The sequence below is a fragment of the Aquarana catesbeiana genome, linkage group LG07, assembly GCF_042186555.1.
Source record: "Aquarana catesbeiana isolate 2022-GZ linkage group LG07, ASM4218655v1, whole genome shotgun sequence".
Classification (NCBI taxonomy): domain Eukaryota; kingdom Metazoa; phylum Chordata; class Amphibia; order Anura; family Ranidae; genus Aquarana; species Aquarana catesbeiana.
Window position 1 is genome coordinate 315792492 of NC_133330.1, and position 23157 is coordinate 315815648.

At 44.3% G+C, this 23157-nt stretch overlaps 1 protein-coding gene across 1 annotated transcript in view; it reads right to left on the bottom strand.

Annotated features, from left to right (window-relative positions):
- Positions 1 to 6917: 6917 nt before the first annotated feature.
- ACADM (acyl-CoA dehydrogenase medium chain) overlaps positions 6918 to 23157 on the bottom strand; it is a 45260-nt gene continuing 29020 nt past the window's right edge. The window contains exons 8-12 of the mRNA XM_073593719.1: positions 17119 to 17227; positions 13660 to 13800; positions 13487 to 13582; positions 12339 to 12587; positions 6918 to 7435 (exon numbers count right to left, since the gene is read on the bottom strand). Coding sequence (XP_073449820.1) covers positions 7364 to 7435; positions 12339 to 12587; positions 13487 to 13582; positions 13660 to 13800; positions 17119 to 17227 — 667 coding nt within the window. The 3' untranslated portion in view covers positions 6918 to 7363. The remainder of the gene's footprint in view (positions 7436 to 12338; positions 12588 to 13486; positions 13583 to 13659; positions 13801 to 17118; positions 17228 to 23157) is intronic.

A 23157-nucleotide genomic window follows, 5' to 3' on the forward strand; every position in this document is an offset into this window, starting at 1 on the left:
GGACCAACAAAAGTGTGAGTGAGCCTTAAAAAAATGACCGTACACTATAATTATACAATAGAAGCCAATGGAGAGTGCACACCATTCACTTCAACAGACCCCTGATATCTCCAGGACAGCCTGTAACAGCAAAAGAGTATCACATATTAGACTTGGTCTTTGGCTGTAATGAAAAAAACAATTTAGTGGGGAAAAAAGTAAAAAAAAAATATATAGTTGTAGCACTTACCCCCCCCCCCAAAAAAAAAAACATTGAGCTCCCCCCACCCCCATACAAATAAAAGCACATACATCGGGGGCTCCTACAGAAGAAAGTGTACATTTTCCTACACATATTACATATGACCACCTATGTCAGGGTGAGAGAAGTGTTTGTAGGCCCGGTATTCATGGATAACTCTAAATGGACCCCAGCTGACGGCTTTTTAGCAGAAACGCGTTGGGTGGACCCCTCACAATTACCGCTATTTGAATTTTGTGCCTTTGATGATCTTCTAATATGTGAGTCTATTTTTGATCATTTTAAAATAAACCAGTGTTTACGTTATTACGCTATGTGAGTCTTTTTATCCATTTCTCGCATGATATATGAATATTCGTTTGTGACCCCCTATTGGATTATAATTTTTATGTCGTATGGATAACTGTGGAAGTTGAATTGCCATCTTTGTTTGGAAGTCATTGAGGATATCTGAGAAGACGTATCATTCTGACTAGTTGGTCATTAAGCCTTTTTGACTTGGATGGCGTAAGTCCTCTCAAGTCAACAACCTCTGGTAAGCCTCTTGATGCCTTCGGTGATGGCTTATGAACCACCAACAGCTTTCCTGCTCACCTTTGTTGCTTCCAAACCTCTACTTACCTATTTGATCCAGTTGATCCCTCAGTCTTAACGTCTAGGTTGATATAGGTCCTTCCTAGTCATTTGGCTTCAGTAAGCCCCCTAAGACCCTTGGTGGTGGCTTTTTCACTTTTATTCTTATTTTTTCAACAATATTGGTGGACTTTCGTTATAGGAATTCTGAGTGGTGTCAACCCCATTTGGACTTTTTGGACTTTACTATATTTACACTACTATTTTCATTTTTTATTATTTGCATATTATATATGTACACAGTGTATCATATCTAGTTTACACTAATATTGTTTTGTGTTCTTTTTTATACACTTTGAATTGTGTTTAGACACTATTCACTTAAAGTGGAGTTCCACCCAAAAGTGGAACTTCCACTCATCAGATTCCTCCCCCCCTCCGGTGACACAGTTGGCACCTTACAGGGGGGAGGGGGTACAGATACCTGTATATTACAGGTATCTGTACCCACTTCCGGCATAGATAGCCGCAGAATCTGCGGTTATTTACGCCATTTCCTGCTCCCTCCCCGCTGCCTGCTGGGAAACACACAGGTCCCAGAGGCAGCAGGGACCATCCGTATTGCGCTGCGCGACTCGCGCATGTGCAGTAGGGAACCGGGAAGTGAAGCCGCACGGCTTCACTTCCTGATTCCCTTACCGAAGATGGAGGCGGCAGCACCCGAGGACGGAGAGACGCTTCGGCCTCGGGTGCCGACATCGCGGGCGCCCTGGACAGGTAAGTGTCCATGTTTTAAAAGTCAGCAGCTGCAGTATTTGTAGCTGCTGACTTTTAAAAAAAAATTTTTCGGCGGCGCTCCGCTTTAACTTTCGGAGTCTATAGCGCTACACTTTTTTGGTATATTTTCTAATACTTGGGTCTGTAGGTGTGTTGGCTGCTATTTACTTCCAATTTTCTACGCAGCGCTGTATTATTTATATTTTTTATGGATAACTCTAAACAGATGACCTGTATGGGCTTTACAAGCATTGCCTATGGAGAATAGAGGGGACCGAAGTTTGTTTCAGTTTCATGGCGCTGTGCAATTTTACAGCTCTTCATGTTGGGTGTCTGTCTATTCATACCTTCCAACATTCTGAGATGGGAACGAGGGACACTTAGGCTGGATTCACACCTATGCATTTTTAGTGCTTTTTGCATTTTGCAGATTTGCACTACAGTCCATTTAACATGGTTTCCTATGGAACACGTTCTGTAGTGCAAATCTGCAAAATGCAAAAAGCACTAAAACTGCATAGGTGTGAATCAAGCCTTATTAGCAAAAAAGTATGTAAGGCATAGGACACGCCCCCTGCCACGTCCCCTTAAAGGAGAATTATAGTAGATTGGGGTCCCGATGTCATCTACCACATCTGAAGGATGGATGGTAATCCTGTAGCTGGTGGGCTTGTAGATGGATGAGGAAGTGCCGATGGATCACAGCCGCAACCACCGTGGAACACAAGAGCCGCCGGGCCAGGAAGTGATGTCAGCAGGAAGTCGGGAAAGCCACTGGCCAATGGGGTGACGCGTTTCAAAGTATCCATACTTGATGCTTTGAAACGCATTGGCCAGTGGCTTTCCCGACTTCCTGCTGACATCACCTCCAGCCTGGCGGCTCCACAGATACTTTAAAACGCATCACCCTATTGGCCAGTGGCTTTCCCAAATTCCTGATGATGTCACTTTGGATGTCCATTCAGGCAGACATCAGAACTCTAGTCCAGCCTTTTTCAACCAGGGTGCCCAGGTACCCTGAGGCTTCTTCAGGGGTGCCTTGGCAAAACGCCTAAAAATTGCCCAGAAATGTATACAAGCCGGCATGTGGATCAAGCCTGTCTTTTAGTTACATAAAGCCACACATTTTTTATTGTGCACCGTTTCAACCTTCCAGCCCCCAGCATCCTAACAACCAGTGATGTCATCAGTATTAATAAGATTGGTGTTGATCGCCTGCACAACTTCCTTGTTTGACCCTCCCCTGCCCCTCTCCGTCAACACTGGGGTGACATGAGCTGAGTGATGGAGAGAAACTCAGGGAGAGGAAAAACATTGGAATACTAGTCAGTACCAGTGTGCAAAAGTGTATTTGCTTTGGAAGAAAAAATCCCCTGTAATGTAGGGTGACCTACATGCGTCAATGCTGCCACATTATGTAAAACTATTAGAATACATTTTAGAATTGGGCGCCTTCAAGACTGTCCATAATTTTAAAGGGTGCCTTGACAGAAAAAAAGGTTGAGAAACATTGTTCTAATCCAATCAACGATACTGTGCGTGATGATGTCACATCATAGGCCACACCCAACGTGTTTCATCACAGATGACATCCTCAGGAGGACTGGCTAGCACGGTATTGGTGATTGGACTGGAGGTCCAGTGTCTGCCTGGTTGGATTGCATTTGGTGTTTTTAAAGATTGTAATGTGAGTGTGCTCTTTTATGAAAAAGCAGTGGAATGTAAAGTACTACACAATGGTTTTCCACCTTTACTTTTTATTTTGGCTTTTTGTGAGCATCAGTTATTGGGAAAAAAAAATATTGACTTGGCTGCCAATGGGGATAAAATCTTTAGAGTGCGCTATTTGACCATTTTATTTTTACTTTCTGGTATAAGACCTGGTGTTTAATATATGCACACTTGGACTAGCTCACTAGGTGGAGCGGCACTGCTAAGTGAAGCGGGGAGGGAATATATAGAGCGCGGTTTGACCATTTTATGCCTAATGGTCGATTGTTTCCAGGAAGAGGCTGGTGTTTGGTTACCTGCACACAGTCCGATTAGATCTTCATCTTAAAGGGGTTGCAGAATTCTTACATTTTATGGACATTTTTATTGGTGTTATGAATTTAATTACATGTGAAATCTGTGGATGAATTGTATGCACTAATTTTCCCTTTGATTGGAGACCGATTTTGCCTCTAAAGTTTATGGGCAACCATGCACCATATAGCTTTACTTACAAATTGTTTGTGTTTGAACTTTACTTGCACCTTATTGAAGATTGTATAGTGTGTGGGTAATCATACCTTTCCATCGTTGTATTTGCATATCTTGTTCAAATTAATGTGAGATCATTTACCAATTGTAATTTTATTTACGTGTTTAGGGCTACACATTTTTGCTTTTTTATTTTTGAGTTTGGTATCACAATTTCGGGTGTTGGCTGCTTTACTCGCTAACCATAACATTGCCCATGCGCATTTTTTTTTTTTTTTTTTAACACCTTTTCATGTATAGATTTTCTATAGTCTCATTTTTTTCATAGAAGTCACCACTTTATGAGTAAAAAGAAAAAAAAAAAAAAAAAAGGAATCTGCAGTTGGTAGAACTGGGAACACACAGCCTGGCTCAGTCCTGGGGAACCCAGAACACCAGTCTATTGGCAACAAAGAGTGCAGCAGTCTTCTTCACTACAGCTACACAGGGATACAAAAAGCCAAATGTCGGCACTGACAGTTTGTGCTACCTGCAAGAATTCCAAGAAGTTATGTTCCGTTTTAACCAGTATATATGTAAAATATAATGACTCCACAGGGCCTTGGGTTTGGAAATGGTTGGATGTAAACAGGGCATGGGTTCACTGGTGCAACATTAACCACTTGCCTACCAGGCACTTACACCCCCTTCCTGCCCAGGCCATTTTTCAGCTTGCAGCACTGTCGCACTTTGAATGACAATTGCGCGGTCATTCTACACTGTACCCAAACAATTTTTTATCATTTTCTTCACACAAATAGAGCTTTCTTTTGGTGGTATTTAATCACTGCTGGGTTTTTTATTTCTTATATAAAAAAAAAAAAAAAAAAAAAAAGACGGAAACATTTTGAAAAAAAAATGTTTTTTACTTTTTTTTATATCAGTAAATTTTGTAACTAAGTAATTTTTCGCCTTCACTTATGTGCGCTGATGAGACGGCACTGATAGGCTGAACTGGTGGGCATTGCTAAGGTGGCACTGATGCGGCACTAATATGCTGCACTTATGGGCACTGTTAAGTGGTACTGGTGGGCCAGATAGGCAGTACTGATTGCCATTGATGGGTGGCACTGATGGGCATTGACAGCAATGATGGGCATTGATGGGCAGCACTGATAGGTGGCACTGATTGGCATCGCTAATGGGCACTGATTGGTGGCACTGATAGATGATACTGTATTGCACTATTGTAATCAGGGCACCGATGATCAGTGCCCTGATTACATTCCTAGATGTCCCCCTGTGAGGAGATTCCGCTGATCGGCTCTCCTCTCCTCACACTCTGTCAGTGTGAGGCGAGGAGAGCCGATTACCAGCACTTCCTTGTTTACATGTGATCGGCTGTGATTTGAACACAGCCGATCACATGGTTAAAGAGCCGCATCCACGGCTCTTTACAGAGATCGGGGTCGCGCCGTGTCCTAGCAACACGGCGTGGCCGCGATCGCCGGGCGTGCGAAAGCGCCCGTTCTGGGACTCTGTCATATGACAGCATCCCAGAACGAGAGCCGCACCGCCCCGCCGTCATTTGACAGTGGGCGGGCGGCAAGCAGGTCTGACAGCTACAAGCATGACTCCCAAAGGCAGATGCATGATGGGACTTGTAGTTTCACAACAGCTGAAGGGCCACAGGTTGCACACTCGTGGTTGTGCTATCCAGGCCTATGATCATGTATTTTAATGCTGGCAAAATGCATGGATAAGGAAAAAAAAGAAAAAGAAAAAAATCTCTACAGAGCAAACTCATAATGGGAAACCTATGCTACCATTTTGGTTGTCTTCTGAAAATACTAGTTGCCTGGCCGCCATGCAGGTCTGATGTCATTAGACTTCAGTCAGGCAGTTTACTGCATCCTTCTTCTGGGTCAGGGATTGAGAATGGGGGAATTAGCATTCCCCCATTAGCATGGCATCTAGCATCCTAATTAAGAGGAACTTCAGTCCCCTTACTGTGGACTCCCACCCTGCTCTGCCAATCCTTTGAAACCTGGCAGAACATCTGCACATGGGCAAGCACAGCGCGTTTATGAAGGTATAAAAATTATGTCTGAACACAAAAGTCCTGCACCTTCCTATATGCGTTGTGTTGCCGGGTATTGAACGACAGGCAGAGCACTTCAGCACACATGTGGGTCGGAGGGACATGGAGTCAGGTACAAAATTCATTTTCTGGGGTTGAAGGTCCACTTTAAGGAGGTCAGCAACAATAGCCTCCATATTATCTCACCACAGGTTTTCTTTAAAAGTGTACGTAAAACCCAAACAATAAGTTTAACTTAACATATTTTTACCTTTTGCATGTTAAATTAAAAAAAAAAAATGTAAATTTTGAAGTGCTCTGTTAAAGTGCTATAATAAAAAAATTAAAAAGCCTTTAATATCGCTTTATTTAACAAACATGTTATACTTACTTGCTCTGTGCTGTGGTTTTGCTCAGAGCAGCCCAGATCCTCCTCTTTGTGGGTCCTCCGCCGGCTCTCCTGGCTCCTCCCTCCCACCCCCACAGTAAGCAGCTTGTTATGGGGGCACCCAAGACGCTGCTCTGTGTCCATTCACATGGAACGAGGATCGGCCCTGTCCCCGCTCTCTCCTCATTGGCTCACCGGCTGTGATTGACAGTAACAGGAGCCAATAGATAGCGCTGCTGTCCCAGCCAATGAGGGGGGAGAGACCCGGGAGAGCCAAGGTTCTCATGCACATCAATGGACCGAGATGGGGCTCAGGTAAGTTTTAGGGGGGCTGCTCAACACAGAAGGTTTTTTTTACCTTATTTCATGAGCCTTTATGACTACTTTAAATATGTTTGAGAAGTCAAATTAATGTGTTGAAATCTAGTGAGCTTGTAACGCCCTTTGCAAATCTCAAGCAGTGTTGTTAGTTCTGCCCAGTTTACCTCTGAAGAATAGAACACCTTCCCTTATGGTATGGAAATAAGCACAATGGAGGAGGTGTTCTATAGTCCCAACACTTCTTGTCCTAGGATGACGGCACTACTCTTTCATAGAGTATAGTAAGTGTTCCACCCTAGGCCAGGAAATACCTTACTGCCGGGATCACCAGGTTAAAATAAAGGGAGAAAAAAAAATCCTGAAAATAGAAATTTATTTATTTCAGACACATCTAAGAACTGGTAAGCATCAATGTATTGCCTTTATGTTCTTTGGTTTAGATACACTTTATGATTACATAACCTGTGCCATTTTAACTGCTATATCAGCATACTGAATGGTTTATTTTTTTTGGATGGATTAATATTTAGTCAAGAAGCATCAACAGTAAATATATAAAACATAGGTTTTGAACAGTTCAAAGTATTTAAAATTCATAAACTGATATTAAACAGTGATTATACAACATTACAAAAAGCCTTTCTCTGCAGGTAATCATTATAAAAACGATACAATCCTGAGTGCAAATTCAGAATAGCTAACAGTTTCCTGGACAGCGGAGATCAAACGTTTAATTAAGGCTGATGCTAGGTTATCAATCGTCACTGTGGTGGTCATCAGAGGTAAACAGTCCGACAGATCTTCACTTATTGTACTTGCTAAAAAGTTCACGAGAGATGATGAGTCTCTGGATCTGGGCTGTGCCTTCATAGATCTGAAAAACAGAAACATTCCTTACAACACTGCTGTGATGTGCCTAAGGATACACAATCTGGGACTCGTTAGACATACAAGATTGGGATGTGCAGAGCTTGTGCTAATTAAAAAAAACAAAACATGGTTTTGGAAAGGCTTACTTGATACATGCTTACTAGGGAAATATCCAGTAAGCTGTGAGTTTTATGTAGAATCTTGGCTGCATTACATCTATGAGATTTGTATTTATGATGAATTGTATTTAATCTACATACTGCTGACAGAACTGTGTGCTAGATTATACTTTGCATCTGTACCCACCGCAGGAAAAAACTTCACAGACACAGAACCCACATGGATGCTGACTGGGCTGCAGGGCAGTATTCCAACATGATAACGACCCCAAACACACCTCCAACAGGACCACTGCCTTGCTAAAGGAGTTGAGGGTAAAGGTGATGGTCTGGCCAAGCATGTCTCCAGATCCAAACTCTATTAAGCATCTGTGGGGCATCCTCCAACAGAAGATGGAGGAGCGCAAGGTCTCTAACATCCACCAGCTCTGTGATGTGGTCATGGAGGAGTGGAAGAGGACTCCAGTGGTGACCTGTGAAGCTCTGGTGAACTCCATGCCCAAGAGGGTTAAGGCAGTGCTGGAAAATAATGGTGGCCACACAAAATATTGAAACTTTGGGCCCAATTTGAACATTTTCACTTAGGGGTGTACTCACTTTTGTTGCCAGCGGTTTAGACATTAATGGCTGTGTCTTGAGTTATTTTGAGGGGACAGCAAATTTACACTGTTATACAAGCTGTACACTCACTACTTTACATTGTAGCAAAGTGTCATTTCTTCAGTGCTGTCACATGAGATTATATATATATATTTTTTTTTTTAATCAAACGCTCATCAGATCAGAATTTTTCAGACATCAGAACACTCCCAAACATGTAAATCTATCAGTAATATACCCAGAAACCAGGATTGTCAGGAGTAGGAAACAAGCTTAATGAAGGGGCACAGAACTGCCTGGAAATACATTGCATGCTCTTTTATGTAAAAGAGGAAACAGACAAGCGCCATCTAAGTGTAGCAGTAAATAAAAACACGGGATTTAATTGCACTTACATTTAAGCAACTCACAGAATGACTGTACAAAAAGAATCTCCTCTATCCGGGTGTCCAAGCTGCATTACTCCCGCTGGGATGGAAGGAGGGAGCGCCGTACTGGCGTTCCTGAAAGAGTGTCCCCTGCAGAAAGCTGGAGTCTTTCGGGTACAGGATGGGAGACTGATGTGATGTCACCGGTGATGCGGCTTGGGCGTAGCTCAAGTAGCGTAGCCATGCCCAAGCTGCATCAACGGCAGGGTGGATTTGATTTAAATAACTAGTAAAAAGGCTTGATTTGAATCATAATTTTCAAAAAGCAACTGTCATCTCTGTCCCACAGCGGCTCCTCCTCTGACTCGCTGTTGACTCACCGACAGTCCCATTCACTTTAATGGGACGACTGGTGATGCGGCAGTGACACAACAAGGTGAGGGACGTGGCAGCAGCAGGTGAGTGGATGCCCCGCTAACAGGCACTGCCATGATGGATCTGAAATGACAGGTGCTCTTCAAATGTAAAGATGAAGTCTTGCCGGTAGTTAGAATCTTTAATATTTGCAAACAAAATGAAGGTTTCCCATTTAGAATAATAAGTCGTCAGGTTAGTAAAACATCAATATCAGAACCGAATCAATCATAGCTTGTAGTGTACATACTGTAGATTTGCAAAACAATGGGATAAAAGGAATATTCCTGAACTTTGTTTTATGATTTATCTCATGGTTACTGTGAAATTGTGTGAATGCATCAATGCAGTGCATGTTGTTATCTCAGCTTGCAGAGCTTGGGTTTATTGAATGAGTTTACCAAAATTGTAAATATTGCAGAATATACAGCCTCATGCTATATAACTGAGCTCCATTTCATGCTATATAAACTAAATTATTAATGTATCTTAAAACAGAAAACTATCTTTACTCCAAAAGCATTTTATTAAAATAAATGTGATAAAAAAAAAAAAAAAAAAAGATTTTTTTTAAATTATTGATTTTTATCCACCCTAAATCACCGGTGACGCCCTTCTCCCGTCCTGTACCCAGAAGACCCCAGCTTTCTGCAGGGGATACCCTTTCAGGAAAGCACGTACAGCGTTTCCACCTTCCATCCCAGCGAGAGTAATGCAGCTCGGACGCCCAGATAGCAGAGGATAGATGAGCTTCTTTTTTGTACAGTCATCTTGTGAGTTGCTTAATAATAGTTGCACAATAAACTCCTGTGTTTTTATCTACTACTGCACTTAGATGGCGCTTGTCTGTTTCCTCTTTTATTGTTTGCACAGCATTGCATTTTTACTCTTTAGAACAAGCTGCCTGAAAGTGTGGGTATCTAACAGACTTTGGACTTTTTAAGGACTTTATAAACTTTTGTTGTTTGCCCTGGATCTATATATGCCCCTGGGTACTGCCCTGCACTACAACTCCTCATTGTATTACCATGTTCACGTAAGCTAGTGTGTGGGATTATTGTTTGACGACACCAAGTGGATACTATATCTCACAGTTTATCTCTGTGCCCAAACTTGACAGAAACATTTGCTTTTTGCGGTTGCAAGCTATTTGGTGTCATACAGCCAATCTAAAATGCCAGCACATTTGATCTATATCTCTTTAGCGATTGTCATACTGGAGTACAATTAGAAGCAGCCTCTCTATAAATCAAAAGCAAGCAGACACGACAATATACTTTTTTATCTCTTGTCCATTTAGAGATGCAGGAAGTTTTATACCTGGAGGTTATACTGCCGCATACAGGATGACTGGACACTGGCAAATACTAGCTTGTTTTTGCTTCATTGAATTAGGAAAAAAATAAAAATCAGCTGCACTCCATTTAGCTCTTCTTGCAGTATTTTTAATAATCAGTGTGTTGACTGCATACAGCGATGTCTCCAACCCAAAACCAGCCTTCCTTGACATGTTTCACCACTTCTATCTTGCTCACAAGGATGGGGGGTGGGGGGGCTCGTGAGCAAGATAGAAGTAGTGAAATGGAGTGCAGCTTGCAGCTAATTTTTTCCTAATTTCAATGAAGAGAGGAGATGAGCTGTGATGGCCGGTACCCGAGTCATAAATGTGCAGGAGAGGCTTCTTCAGTTGCCGTCCTGTGTTATCGTACTCAGCTTAGCTTCTGAAGTACTCTGTCCAGACCCCACTGGGAAGCACATGTCTGGACAGCCTAGAAGTGACCTTTGGGTTCCATTTGGGGGGGGGGGGGGGGGGGGGTGTTTCCGGTCCTCGTTGGGGAAAGTTAGCTGCTTTCCAGGTCCAGAGCTGCTAGCATTGCCTCAGTGCTTGTGTGGTCACTGAATACTCATTTAGTAAGTTAGTCACGCCATACAACGAGAGCTACCTTCAGTGTTATTTGGGAGTTGCTGTACCAGGTACCCCCAAGCTCGTTCTGGGGCTTTGCTTTCTGGCAATGCCAATATCTGTAGGCTGGAATCATGTTATCCTCTGGTCTTAGAGTCGGTTCCACCCCTGGGAGTTCTCCTCGTCTCTGTTGGGTGTGGTTAGCCCTTTTGCACCCACATTTTCAACTATTTCTCCATAGGGATTGGAAACATCCTGACAAGCGGTTTGCTACCCTAAGTACTTATTAGTTTTATAACCATTTAGTGAAGATTGTGGACAGAAGTTGTCTATTCTCACTGTAGATCAGTGCCTGCCTTAATAGGGGCTTACTATTCTGGTAAAGGACATGTCAATCTTTAAGCTATTGGAAGCCCTTTCTAGAGCTCTGTTCTTGCTAGTGGGCCCTACCCTTCATCTGATTCTGGAGGTAACCTTACTTTGTCCAAACTATGTCTGACTGGTCTAAATCCCTTAAGAGACCACTGCTACAGTTAATTCCTTGCTTATAGGATGAAGCAGATAGACTTTTTGACTACTGTAGACATTAAAGATGCTTACTTACATTTCTCCAACCTTTCAGCACATCAGAGATTGTTGTAGGGCTCCTGCACTACCAGTTCATGGCCCAGCTCTGGACCCTCTCATCTGCACCTCGGGTATCCACCAAGGTGTTGGCCACAGTACTAGCCCTGCATTTTAAGGAAATACTTAGGAGAACAGATGGTGCAGGCTCTTTTGGACAACTCCTACTTGTAGATGAAGATGGTATTGACCTACACGGAGCTCCCAGTTTGGAGGCTCAGGATAGGAGATATGAATAAAGAATAGTATATTCACGTTTCTTGTGCTTCCTGCTGTTAACTGCCTATTGTTAAAGTGGTTGTAAACAAAACAAAAACTAACACCTGCAAGACAAAAGGCATAATGAGCTGGTATGCATAGCATACTAGCTCATTATGTAACACTCACCTGAGATCGAAGCCCTCGCTGCGGTGCCCGTACACCGCTCCGGCGGCCGACATCACTCCCGGGGGTTACTTCTGGGTATCGTGGCTCCGGCGCTGTGATTGGCCGGAGCCGCAATTATGTCACTCCCGCGCATGGTAATGGCACACTCACTGAAGCAACGGCACATACGTGCCATTGCTTCAGTTTGTGTCAGTGCACATGTGCCGATGACGTCGGCACATGCAAATACAGGGGATATCTCATAAACTGTGCAGGTTTAGGAGATATCTGGGGTAGCTACAGGTAAGCCTTATTATAGGCTTACCTGTAGCACAAAGTAGTCTGTAAGGATTTACAACCACTTTAACTTGTCTGGTTTTACATCATAACAGGTTTAAACAAGGAATAAAATTGCTTGTTTTGTATACGTTATAGAAGTAATCACATAAAAACAATAACCCAGTGCTGTGCATACCAGCTTTGCTGAAATTTTTCTACTCGTGCTTTCCTCACCTGGTATATTTTGGCATCCCTCATTAGCTTCTCCACAGGGTATTCGCTGTTAAAGCCATTGCCACCGAAAATCTGCACAGCGTCTGAAGCCACCTGATTGGCGATGTCCCCGGCAAAAGCCTTGGCGATGGAGGCGTAGTAGGTGTTCCTTCTGCCTGCATCCACTTCCCAGGCTGCTCTCTGGTATGCCAGGCGAGCCAGTTCCACCTTCATGGCCATTTCGGCAAGCATGAATGAGACAGCTTGATGCTAAGACAGATTTGAAGAATATATATTATTTTATATAAAATTATATAGCCATACCTGGAATTTTTTAAACCTAACCAGTTTACTTTAACCCCAACTCCAATCCTCTAATCCTCAACCTTATACCTAACTATCCGCCTTGTAATATTTAAAGTGGACCTGCAAAAATGCAAGGTCTGCCTATCTTGTAGACAACACCCCCCTTCCCAATGTATAAAAGCAGTTATTTGGGAAAAGGTTAAAGTGGAGTTCCACTCATTTTTGTGTTTATTAAAAGTCAGCAGCTACATAAAGTGTAGCTGCTGACCTTTAATAAACACACTCACCTATCCCACGGTCCAGCGATGCGGCCACCCGAAGCCTCGGTTCTCTCCAGCGCAGGCCTCACAAGTGTAGGCACCCGGGTGTGACAGCTTGCGGCTTTTACAGCTGGGTGCGCACTGCGCATGCGCGAGTCGTGCTGTGCCTCAATGGTCGGGCAATCTTCTGGGACTTGTGACGTGTCCTAGAAGATTGAAGGGGAGGGAGGGGGAGAAAAGAACTTCTGCTCCAGTCGCCTAAGCAACCCGAACAGAAGTGGGAGCTAGGTACCTGTCAAAACTAGGTACCCACTCCCCGCCCCAAAAAAATGACACGCCAAATGTGGCATAAAAGGGGGGTGAGGCCTTAAAGCTGAAATTCCGCTTGTGAGTGGAACTCCGCTTTAATGACGACAAAATCCTACACAATGCTGAGAGATGTTTTCATGAAATTTGGATTCTGAGCTTTGCCAGGACCCTGGGAGAAAGCCAGGTGAGGTCACTGATCCATACAAGAAACAACTGTAAGCTGCTGTTGCAAGATAAGTAAACTTTGTATTTACAATCTGTACACACTTATATTATTGTGCGGCATTCACATACCTCAGCAAGGACTTTTCCAAATGTCTTCCTCTCCATTGCGTATTTAGTGGCTTCATCCAGAGCTCTCTGGGCGAGACCAACAGCACCAGCAGCCACCTGTAACAAGGATATGAGCAATCATGCAAAGGTCTTTCTCCAGCTGTAGAGGACTTTCTATAGAACAGAGATCTTACTGGTGGTCTGGTCTTATCAAAGGCCCCCATTGCGATCTTAAACCCAGCCCCTTCTCCAATCAGGACATTCTCAGCAGGAACTCTGACATCCTCAAACACAATGCCCCTGGTGTCTGAGCATCGCTGGCCCATGTTCATCTCCTGCAAAGCAAAGAAATTATTATTTAAAAATTATATATATACACACATACACACACATACACACATAGTATCTCACAAAAGTGAGTACACCCCTCACATTTTCTGTAAATAATTTTATTGTATCTTTTCATGTGACAACACTGAAGAAATGACGCTTTGCTACAATGTAAAGTAGTGAGTGTACAGCTTGTATAACAGTGTAAATTTGCTGTCCCCTCAAAATAACTCAACACACAGCCATTAATGTCTAAAACACTGGCAACATAAGTGAATACACCCCTAAGTGAAAATGTCCAAATTGGGTCCAATTAGCCATTTTCCCTCCCTGGTGTCATGTGACTCGTTAGTGTTACAAGGTCTCAGGTGTGAATGGGGAGCAGGTGTATTAAATTTGGTGTTATCGCTCTCACTCTCTCATACTGGTCACTGGAAGTTCAGCATGGCACCTCATGCCATGGAACTCTCTGAGGATCTGAAAAAAAGAATTGTTGCTCTACATAAAGATGGCCTAGGCTATAAGAAGATTGCCAAGACCCTGAAACTGAGCCGCAACACGGTGGCCAAGATCATACAGCAGTTTAACAGGACAGGTTTCACTCAGAACAGGCCTCGCCATGGTCGACCACAGAAGTTGAGTGCACGTGCTCAGCGTCATATCCAGAGGCTGTCTTCGGGAAATAGACATATGAGTGCTGCCAGCATTGCTCAGACCATACACTGCATCAAATTAGTCTGCATGGCTGTCATCCCAGAAGGAAGCCTCTTCTAAAGATGATGCACAAGAAAACAAGCAAACAGTTTGCTGAAGACAAGCAGACTAAGGACATGGATTACTGGAACCATGTCCTGTGGTCTGATGACACCAAGATAAACTTATTTGGTTCAGATGGCGTCAATTGGTGTGACGGCAACCAGGTGAGGAGTACAAAGACAAGTGTGTCTTGCCTACAGTCAAGCATGGTGGTGGGAGTGTCATGGTCTGGGGCTGCATGAGTGCACTGGGGAGCTACAGTTCATTGAGGGAACCATGAATGCCAACATGTACTGTGACATACAGAAGCAGAGCATGATCTCCTCCCTTCAGAGACTGGGCCGCAGGGCAGTATTCCAACATGATAAACGACTCCAAACACACCTCCAAGACGACCACTGCCTTGCTAAAGAAGCTGAGCGTAAAGGTGATGGACTGGCCAAGCATGTCTCCAGATCTAAACTCTATAGAGCATCTGTGGGGCATCCTCAAACAGAAGGTGGAGGAGCGCAAGGTCTCTAACATCCACCAGCTCCGTGATGTCGTCATGGAGGAGTGGAAGAGGACTCCAGTGGCAACCTGTGAAGCTCTGGTGAACTTCATGCCCAAGAGGGTTAAGGCAGTGCTGGAAAATAATGGTGGCCACACAAAATATTGACACTTTGGGCCCAATTTGGACATTTTCACTTAGGGGTGTACTCACTTTTGTTGCCAGCGGTTTAGACATTAATGGCTGTGTGTTGAGTTATTTTGAGGGGACAGCAAATTTACACTGTTATACAAGCTGTACACTCACTACTTTACATGGTAGCAAAGTGTCATTTCTTCAGTGTTGTCACATGAAAAGATAGAATAAAATATTTACAAAAAAGCAAGGGGTGTACTCACTTTTGTGATTAATATAATGTATGTATAAAAAATACACACACAAACTCACAAAGGCCAGGAAGTAGCTTTCGCTACAATACTTACCTCCTTACAGTCTTTTTTTTCCCCCCCATCTGACAACTCACCACACCTTGGTCCAGCGTTGGCGGGATTGAATGATGCTTGCTGTTAATCAATTCCTTTCCTGAGAGCCCAGGACATTATAAATTAAAAAGGTAGAGGTGCACCAAATGGAAATTTTGGTACCGAAACTGCAGGATGCACTTGGCCAAAAACCGAAACCAAAAATGACAGTTTTTAAAAAATATTTATATTTTTATATACAATTGTATTATATTCGACCTTTTAATTATTCTTATGAATTTAAATTAATCTGAATTTATGGTCAGCCATGATCAGCGCCCAGCGCAAGAAAAGCTCAATAAAAAAGTATCCCTTTAAAAACTCTATGTATGTCTTCACATTGCGTTGTGCTTCAGTTGTGGTGTTAAGAATCCTGCTTGCGAGCGACATTTTTGCCACCTTTTTCTCTTATCGGGAAAATGACGATAACATAATTTTTGCCCAATATGTTTCAGCCGCCAAAATTTCGGTGCATCTCTCTAATTAAAGGTTCGTTTAAAAAAAAAAAAAAAAAAAAAAAAGGTTATACTTACCTGCTCTGTGCAGTGGTTTTGCACAGAGCAATCCTGATCCTCTTTTCTCGTGTCCCCCGCCGCTGCTCCTGGCTCTTCCCCCTTGACCAGTGCCCCTGATACAAAGCCTCTTGCTATGGGGGTACTGGTGCGTGCTCGCTCCCATGCCATGCCCCGCCCCACTCTAGGTGTCCACAAGACACATTGAACTTTAGCCTTTACAACCATTTTAATTTACATGGGACAGGTTTTATGGAGCTCCCAGAGTACAGCTATTAATGCAAAAAAAGGGGCTTTGACAGAAGAAATGCTGCTCTCTCTCATACATCAGCAGCTATGTCCAACCCTTCCCCTCCTCTGTTCATTCACAAAAGCCTTTGAATTTTCTGAAGGAGATGACAAAAAACGCTCTGTGATTAAACAGGAGGCGGCGAGGGGCGGGCACAGTGGCCGAGACCAGAAGCATCAGAAGTATAGTGATTGTTATGGCTCTGGCGCTCAGTAAAAATAAAAATGGTAAATTATAGATGCACCTTGTTGGACTTGATGCTGAGTAATCTAGCAGACTGTACAAATTGGCTGGATTCCTGGAGATCCCACAAACTGTCTCTTGGGATGTCTACATCACGCATCCTAGAAGGCAGTTCACAGGATCTCGAACATGTGCAATATTATCATAGGGTCTCTGCCAGCTGGCAGAGGTCAGCATACCTGCGCAGATTTGCCACGGGGCTCTGTCAGGTCCCATAGACCTGACAAAGACCCCCACAGTGTGTTTGCGCATGCACCAGATCTTGATTCCAGATGGCCCCACCAGAGGAAAAAGCAGTGTAAGGAGAACTTTGTTTTCAAGCCTCCATGCACTAGTTTTTTTTTTATTTTTTTTAAATTTTTTTACAGGGACAAGTGTTGGGGATATAAAATTTCATATTTAATAGGTAAGGTGCAGTTCCCCTTTAACAAATATGCAAACCCAATCATAGAAAGGCTTTCATGTTGGTTTTGGACCTCTATTAATATACTCATAGATCTACAGGTACTTACCTTTCTTCCAGGCTGTACTCCAGGAGTGTCAGCATCTACAATAAATCCAGTAAAAGCCTTTCCTGTTGAGGATTTGGGGTCAGGATTAGTCCGTGCCAAAAGAAAATACCTGCAGAACAGAACAAAACAGATTGCTATGTAGATGGAAACAGAAGAAAATCTGGAGGCTGCTTAAATCGCGGTACTCCTTTTTCCGCAGTAACGTGCTAGGGAGGCCTGTAAAAATGAATCTGTGCATCATTTTTTAATTGCAATTTCTTCCCTTACTTTAAAGTCCAATTATGTTTTTTTTTCCCCCCCTTTAAAATATCAAAGAAGGGGGTACCATCCAGTTATGTCACAAGAGTTGCCGCCATCCCTGACGTAAGGAGAAAAAGAAATAACCCCTCAGGAAATGGTGGGACTTTAAAGGCAACGGAGTAAATAAAAGCAATTTTATTGGTACAAATATACATTTAAGGAAAAATCTACTACAATCACATAGAATAGTCAATAAACAATAAAATCAGGAATATACTGATGAGCGAACCAAATGTGTATTCATGTAGTCTTCCACCTGAGCCTACGCGTTTCGGGACTGCTAAAAGAGTCCCTTCATCAAGGGCAAATTGTAGGAGGATTTTACACTACATAACAAAATATGAAATAGCGTAATTAGAAATCAAATGCATTGTACATATTTCCTGCATCTAACATCATTCTGTACATTTTGACATAAAAAACGACAGAAGCAAAAAAAGAAAAAACGAAAAAACAAAAAAACAAAAAAATGAAAAATGCACATACCCAAGTATATTCAGGAAAGGAGGCTGACTGTCAGAGTAAATCTCGGGGGCAAAAACGCACAGGACGCCAGGAATCCAGATTAGGAAACGAGCGTACGTCTGGCCCCGCCTTATCCACACTGGTCCCAATGTGCCACCCCAGGAGAGGAAACCCAGGAGTGACAGCACTATCCCGAAGGGGTCCAAAAGGTGAAGAACCAGAGGGGGGGGGGGGATTATCTGAAAACAAAAAGAAGGGCCGAATAGGCTGGGGTACCTTAAAGAAGCAAAAAGTACCCATATGTTAAGAATTAACACTGCATGGACGCAGAGCACGGTGCGCACCGTGCAGGTCTGCGTACAGGCCGGGTATAAAAGAGACAGTTTAAATGTTCATAGCTTACCCTAATGCTGGTATGTGAGGGATATGGTAATTGGATGTAGATAGATGCCCCCAATGTGCGAGCGGGGGAACGGAGGTCCCTTAAGAGCACGAGCAGCTCCAAGAGTTGTAAACAGTAGCAGCTTCCTACAATACAGAATCTGTAGGATAATACAGGAGAGGGAAGAGCTTACTCACCAACATAAAGACAGGAGTATTTGCTGTGTATTGTGATATCTAGTGTGCATAAAAAGGAAACTCCATCAGAGAAGGCACAATAAGAAGCCTACCATGATTGGGGGTTGCCAGAAAAATAACAGTACACAAAGAGATGGAGGACAACATTACCGTGTCTAAGGTGCTGTGTTGCAGTATGCTCGATAGTTCTGTTTATACAGTCTCTGACCACCGCCGCCGAGCCGGACAGTGACACCGACACGGCGTCCGGTAGTTAAATATAGAGGGGAAGGGGAAACAAATGCGGTGCTGATTGGCGTGTGGGTTCCGCCAATCATACCGCCGCTCCAATCAGGATGTGGACACCATGGAAACCCCACGGCGCCGATCCACCTACGGACGCTGGGAGAGGGGATCCATGGCAACGCTGCGACGCCGCTCCGCCCAAAGGGGAGGGGAAGACGAAAGCCCAGACAGCAGGGAAAGAGCGTCCTACGCCAAGGCGCTCCGCCCAGTCGATTAGTATGCAGACAAGGCATACAACAACCCGAACACCGCAGCCCAATCCACAAAGGGGGCCGCAGAATGAGCATTGCTACATGAAATTTAAATATGTATACAAAAGGGGGAAAGTAGGTAGATAGAAGAGGGGGGGCAAAGGCAATAAGTAAGCACAACTACTTAAATAAAAATACAACAGAGTCACTGACCACATAGTACCCTCTGGTGGTCGCTGAATAGGCACCGCCGGGGCAGTGGGACCCTGGGCGGGAACTGCACGGCACCCCCCCACAGCGGACTGTGGGAGGGGTCATGCAGCAACCGCCCACCGACGCAGAGGGGCGACCGGATCCGCAGGCACGGAAGGGCAGCAATTGGCCGCCAACCACCCTGCGAGCATGCTCCGGGCGCCCATGAAGAGGCCCCCCAAGGGACAGCAATTCCCGGGAGGCCCCCGTGCGCCGGGCGGGACAAAGAGGGGCCAGAATTGTGATAGAAAATTGCTCCCCGAGTAAAGCCGACAGTGTACCTCAAGTGATGATAAAACCTATATGTACGAAGGTAAAAACAAAAAAGGAATAAACATACTAAAAAGGTAACCTGCGGATCCGGTCGCCCCTCTGTGCGTCGGTGGGCGGTTGCTGCATGACCCCTCCCACAGTCCGCTGTGGGGGGGTGCCGTGCAGTTCCCGCCCAGGGTCCCACTGCCCCGGCGGTGCCTATTCAGCGACCACCAGAGGGTACTATGTGGTCAGTGACTCTGTTGTATTTTCATTTAAGTAGTTGTGCTTACTTATTGCCTTTGCCCCCCCTCTTCTATCTACCTACTTTCCCCCTTTTGTATACATATTTAAATTTCATGTAGCAATGCTCATTCTGCGGCCCCCTTTGTGGATTGGGCTGCGGTGTTCGGGTTGTTGTATGCCTTGTCTGCATACTAATCGACTGGGCGGAGCGCCTTGGCGTAGGACGCTCTTTACCTGCTGTCTGGGCTTTCGTCTTCCCCTCCCCTTTGGGCGGAGCGGCGTCGCAGCGTTGCCATGGATCCCCTCTCCCAGCGTCCGTAGGTGGATCGGCGCCGTGGGGTTTCCATGGTGTCCACATCCTGATTGGAGCGGCGGTATGATTGGCGGAACCCACACGCCAATCAGCACCGCATTTGTTTCCCTTTCCCCTCTATATTTAACCACCGGACGCCGTGTCGGTGTCACTGTCCGGCTCGGCGGCGGTGGTCAGAGACTGTATAAACAGAACTATCGGGCATACTGCAACACAGCACCTTAGACACGGTAATGTTGTCCTCCATCTCTTTGTGTACTGTTATTTTTCTGGCAACCCCCAATCATGGTAGGCTTCTTATTGTGCCTTCTCTGATGGAGTTTCCTTTTTATGCACACTAGATATCACAATACACAGCAAATACTCCTGTCTTTATGTTGGTGAGTAAGCTCTTCCCTCTCCTGTATTATCCTACAGATTCTGTATTGTAGGAAGCTGCTACTGTTTACAACTCTTGGAGCTGCTCGTGCTCTTAAGGGACCTCCGTTCCCCCGCTCGCACATTGGGGGCATCTATCTACATCCAATTACCATATCCCTCACATACCAGCATTAGGGTAAGCTATGAACATTTAAACTGTCTCTTTTATACCCGGCCTGTACGCAGACCTGCACGGTGCGCACCGTGCTCTGCGTCCATGCAGTGTTAATTCTTAACATATGGGTACTTTTTGCTTCTTTAAGGTACCCCAGCCTATTCGGCCCTTCTTTTTGTTTTCAGATAATCCCCCCCCCCCCTCTGGTTCTTCACCTTTTGGACCCCTCCGGGATAGTGCTGTCACTCCTGGGTTTCCTCTCCTGGGGTGGCACATTGGGACCAGTGTGGATAAGGCGGGGCCAGACGTACGCTCGTTTCCTAATCTGGATTCCTGGCGTCCTGTGCGTTTTTGCCCCCGAGATTTACTCTGACAGTCAGCCTCCTTTCCTGAATATACTTGGGTATGTGCATTTTTCATTTTTTTGTTTTTTTGTTTTTTCGTTTTTTCTTTTTTTGCTTCTGTCGTTTTTTATGTCAAAATGTACAGAATGATGTTAGATGCAGGAAATATGTACAATGCATTTGATTTCTAATTACGCTATTTCATATTTTGTTATGTAGTGTAAAATCCTCCTACAATTTGCCCTTGATGAAGGGTCTCTTTTAGCAGTCCCGAAACGCGTAGGCTCAGGTGGAAGACTACATGAATACACATTTGGTTCGCTCATCAGTATATTCCTGATTTTATTGTTTATTGACTATTCTATGTGATTGTAGTAGATTTTTCCTTAAATGTATATTTTTGTATATTTGTACCAATAAAATTGCTTTTATTTACTCCGTTGCCTTTAAAGTCCCACCATTTCCTGAGGGGTTATTTCTTTTTCCCCCTTTAAAATATACCTTACTTGCAGCAGTCTTCTAAGTAGTTTAGCATATGAACTCCCTCTTTCTCCTGCACAGAGCAGCATTACATAATGGCATGCCCTGTTCCCTTAAGCATTTTCCTGTGAGCCCAGTGCATCCAAAAGAGGTTGACTTTGAACACCCAGGATTCACAGAGGTAGGGTAGTAAGGAACCTGGACATTGACCTCAAATATAAGCTTTCACAAACACATAGAAAAAAAAAAACCTGCAACAAACAAAACAGTACTGGATGTCAAATTGCCTTCATGCATTCTCCAATAACAGCACTTCCTTGTCAGTCTGTCATGTAAGCTTCTTCAGTTGATCGGTCTGCTGCCTATCTCATCAGCTAACCAAAGGAGCTCAGCTAACTTGCTGATAAACTACCTTGAGTCTGACCTGTCAATATTTTGTCTCTCTTTCTGTTCTGATTGGAGGGCAGGCACTGCCTGTGTGGCTGTAAATGTGTCCTCACCTTTCCAATGGAGTGACTATGTGGGGGTAAAGTAAAAGTGGTTGTAAAGGCTAAAAGAATTTTTACCTTCATGCATTGTATGCATGAAGGTAAAAAACCTTCAGGCTGGGTTCACACCCAGCAGGGGTCCTGTGCTAAATTAAGACCTGAAACGAACCAAAAGATGCATAGCACTTCTGTGCAAATTCGCACCGTACCTGCAGCGGATATGTGAACCGTCTCCGTAGGGACCTGGTCAAAATCTCCTGCTATTGCGGATTGGATGCAGGGAACCCGCATCCAATTCGCAATGGTGTGAACCCAGCCTCAGTGTGCAGCTCCCCCCCTTATACTTACTTAAGCCCGATCTCGATCCAGCGATGTACAAAAGACCCGAGGCTCTGCCAGATCTCTCCGTCCTGGTTGGCTGAGATGCAGCAGCAGGAGCCATTGGTTTCTGCTGCTGTCTATCACAGCCAGTGAGATAGGAGTGGGGGGCGGGGCTAAGCCGTGCTCCCTATCTTATGGACCCAGAGAGCCGGCTTGGGAGCCAGCATGCACGAGTGCGCCCACAGCAAGCAGCTTGCACACCTTCCGTTTGCATCCCCCCCTAAAATCTTACCGGAGCCTCATTGCGATCTAGCCTCGGCTCTCCGGGGACTTTCCCTTCTCGTTGGCTGAGACAGTAGCCATTGACCAGTGAGTCAATGAGGAGAGAGAGCAGAGCCTGCTTGGGTGCCTACAATGCAAGCTGCTTGCTCTGGGGGCACTGGACGGGAGGGGCCCAAAGCACCAGCGAGGGACCCAAGAAAAGGAGGGTCGGGGCTGCATTGTGCAAAATCACTGCACAGAGCAGGTAAGTATAATATGCTTATTTTTTTTTTTTTATTAACAATTTTTCCTTTACAAATCACTTTTGAGGTGTGTGTGTGTAAAGTTTTATTAAATTGTTATCAATGTTTAGCTTCTATGTATAGTTTGTAATTACATATGCTTTAGAGGTAGTTGTATTCCCTCATTAAATATGCAGAATCTGCTTCCTGTTGGGGGGGGGGTGTCTGTCTGGGTTTTTTTTTTTTTGTGTTTTTTAAAATATTTATTACAATTCTTTATTTTTTCAATTATTATTATTTTGTCCTGTTGGGAGGAGGGGCTTTGGTGAAATATCAGCGGTCTAAACAGACCCCTAACATCTCCCCTTTGAGGCAGGGAAAGGGACCGAGGACACAGATTCACCAGTCCCTTTCTCTGCAGCCTCGGCTGCACTGAAAATGAATGGACAGGAGACGGAGGCTCCTCTCCATTCATAAACTGAAGC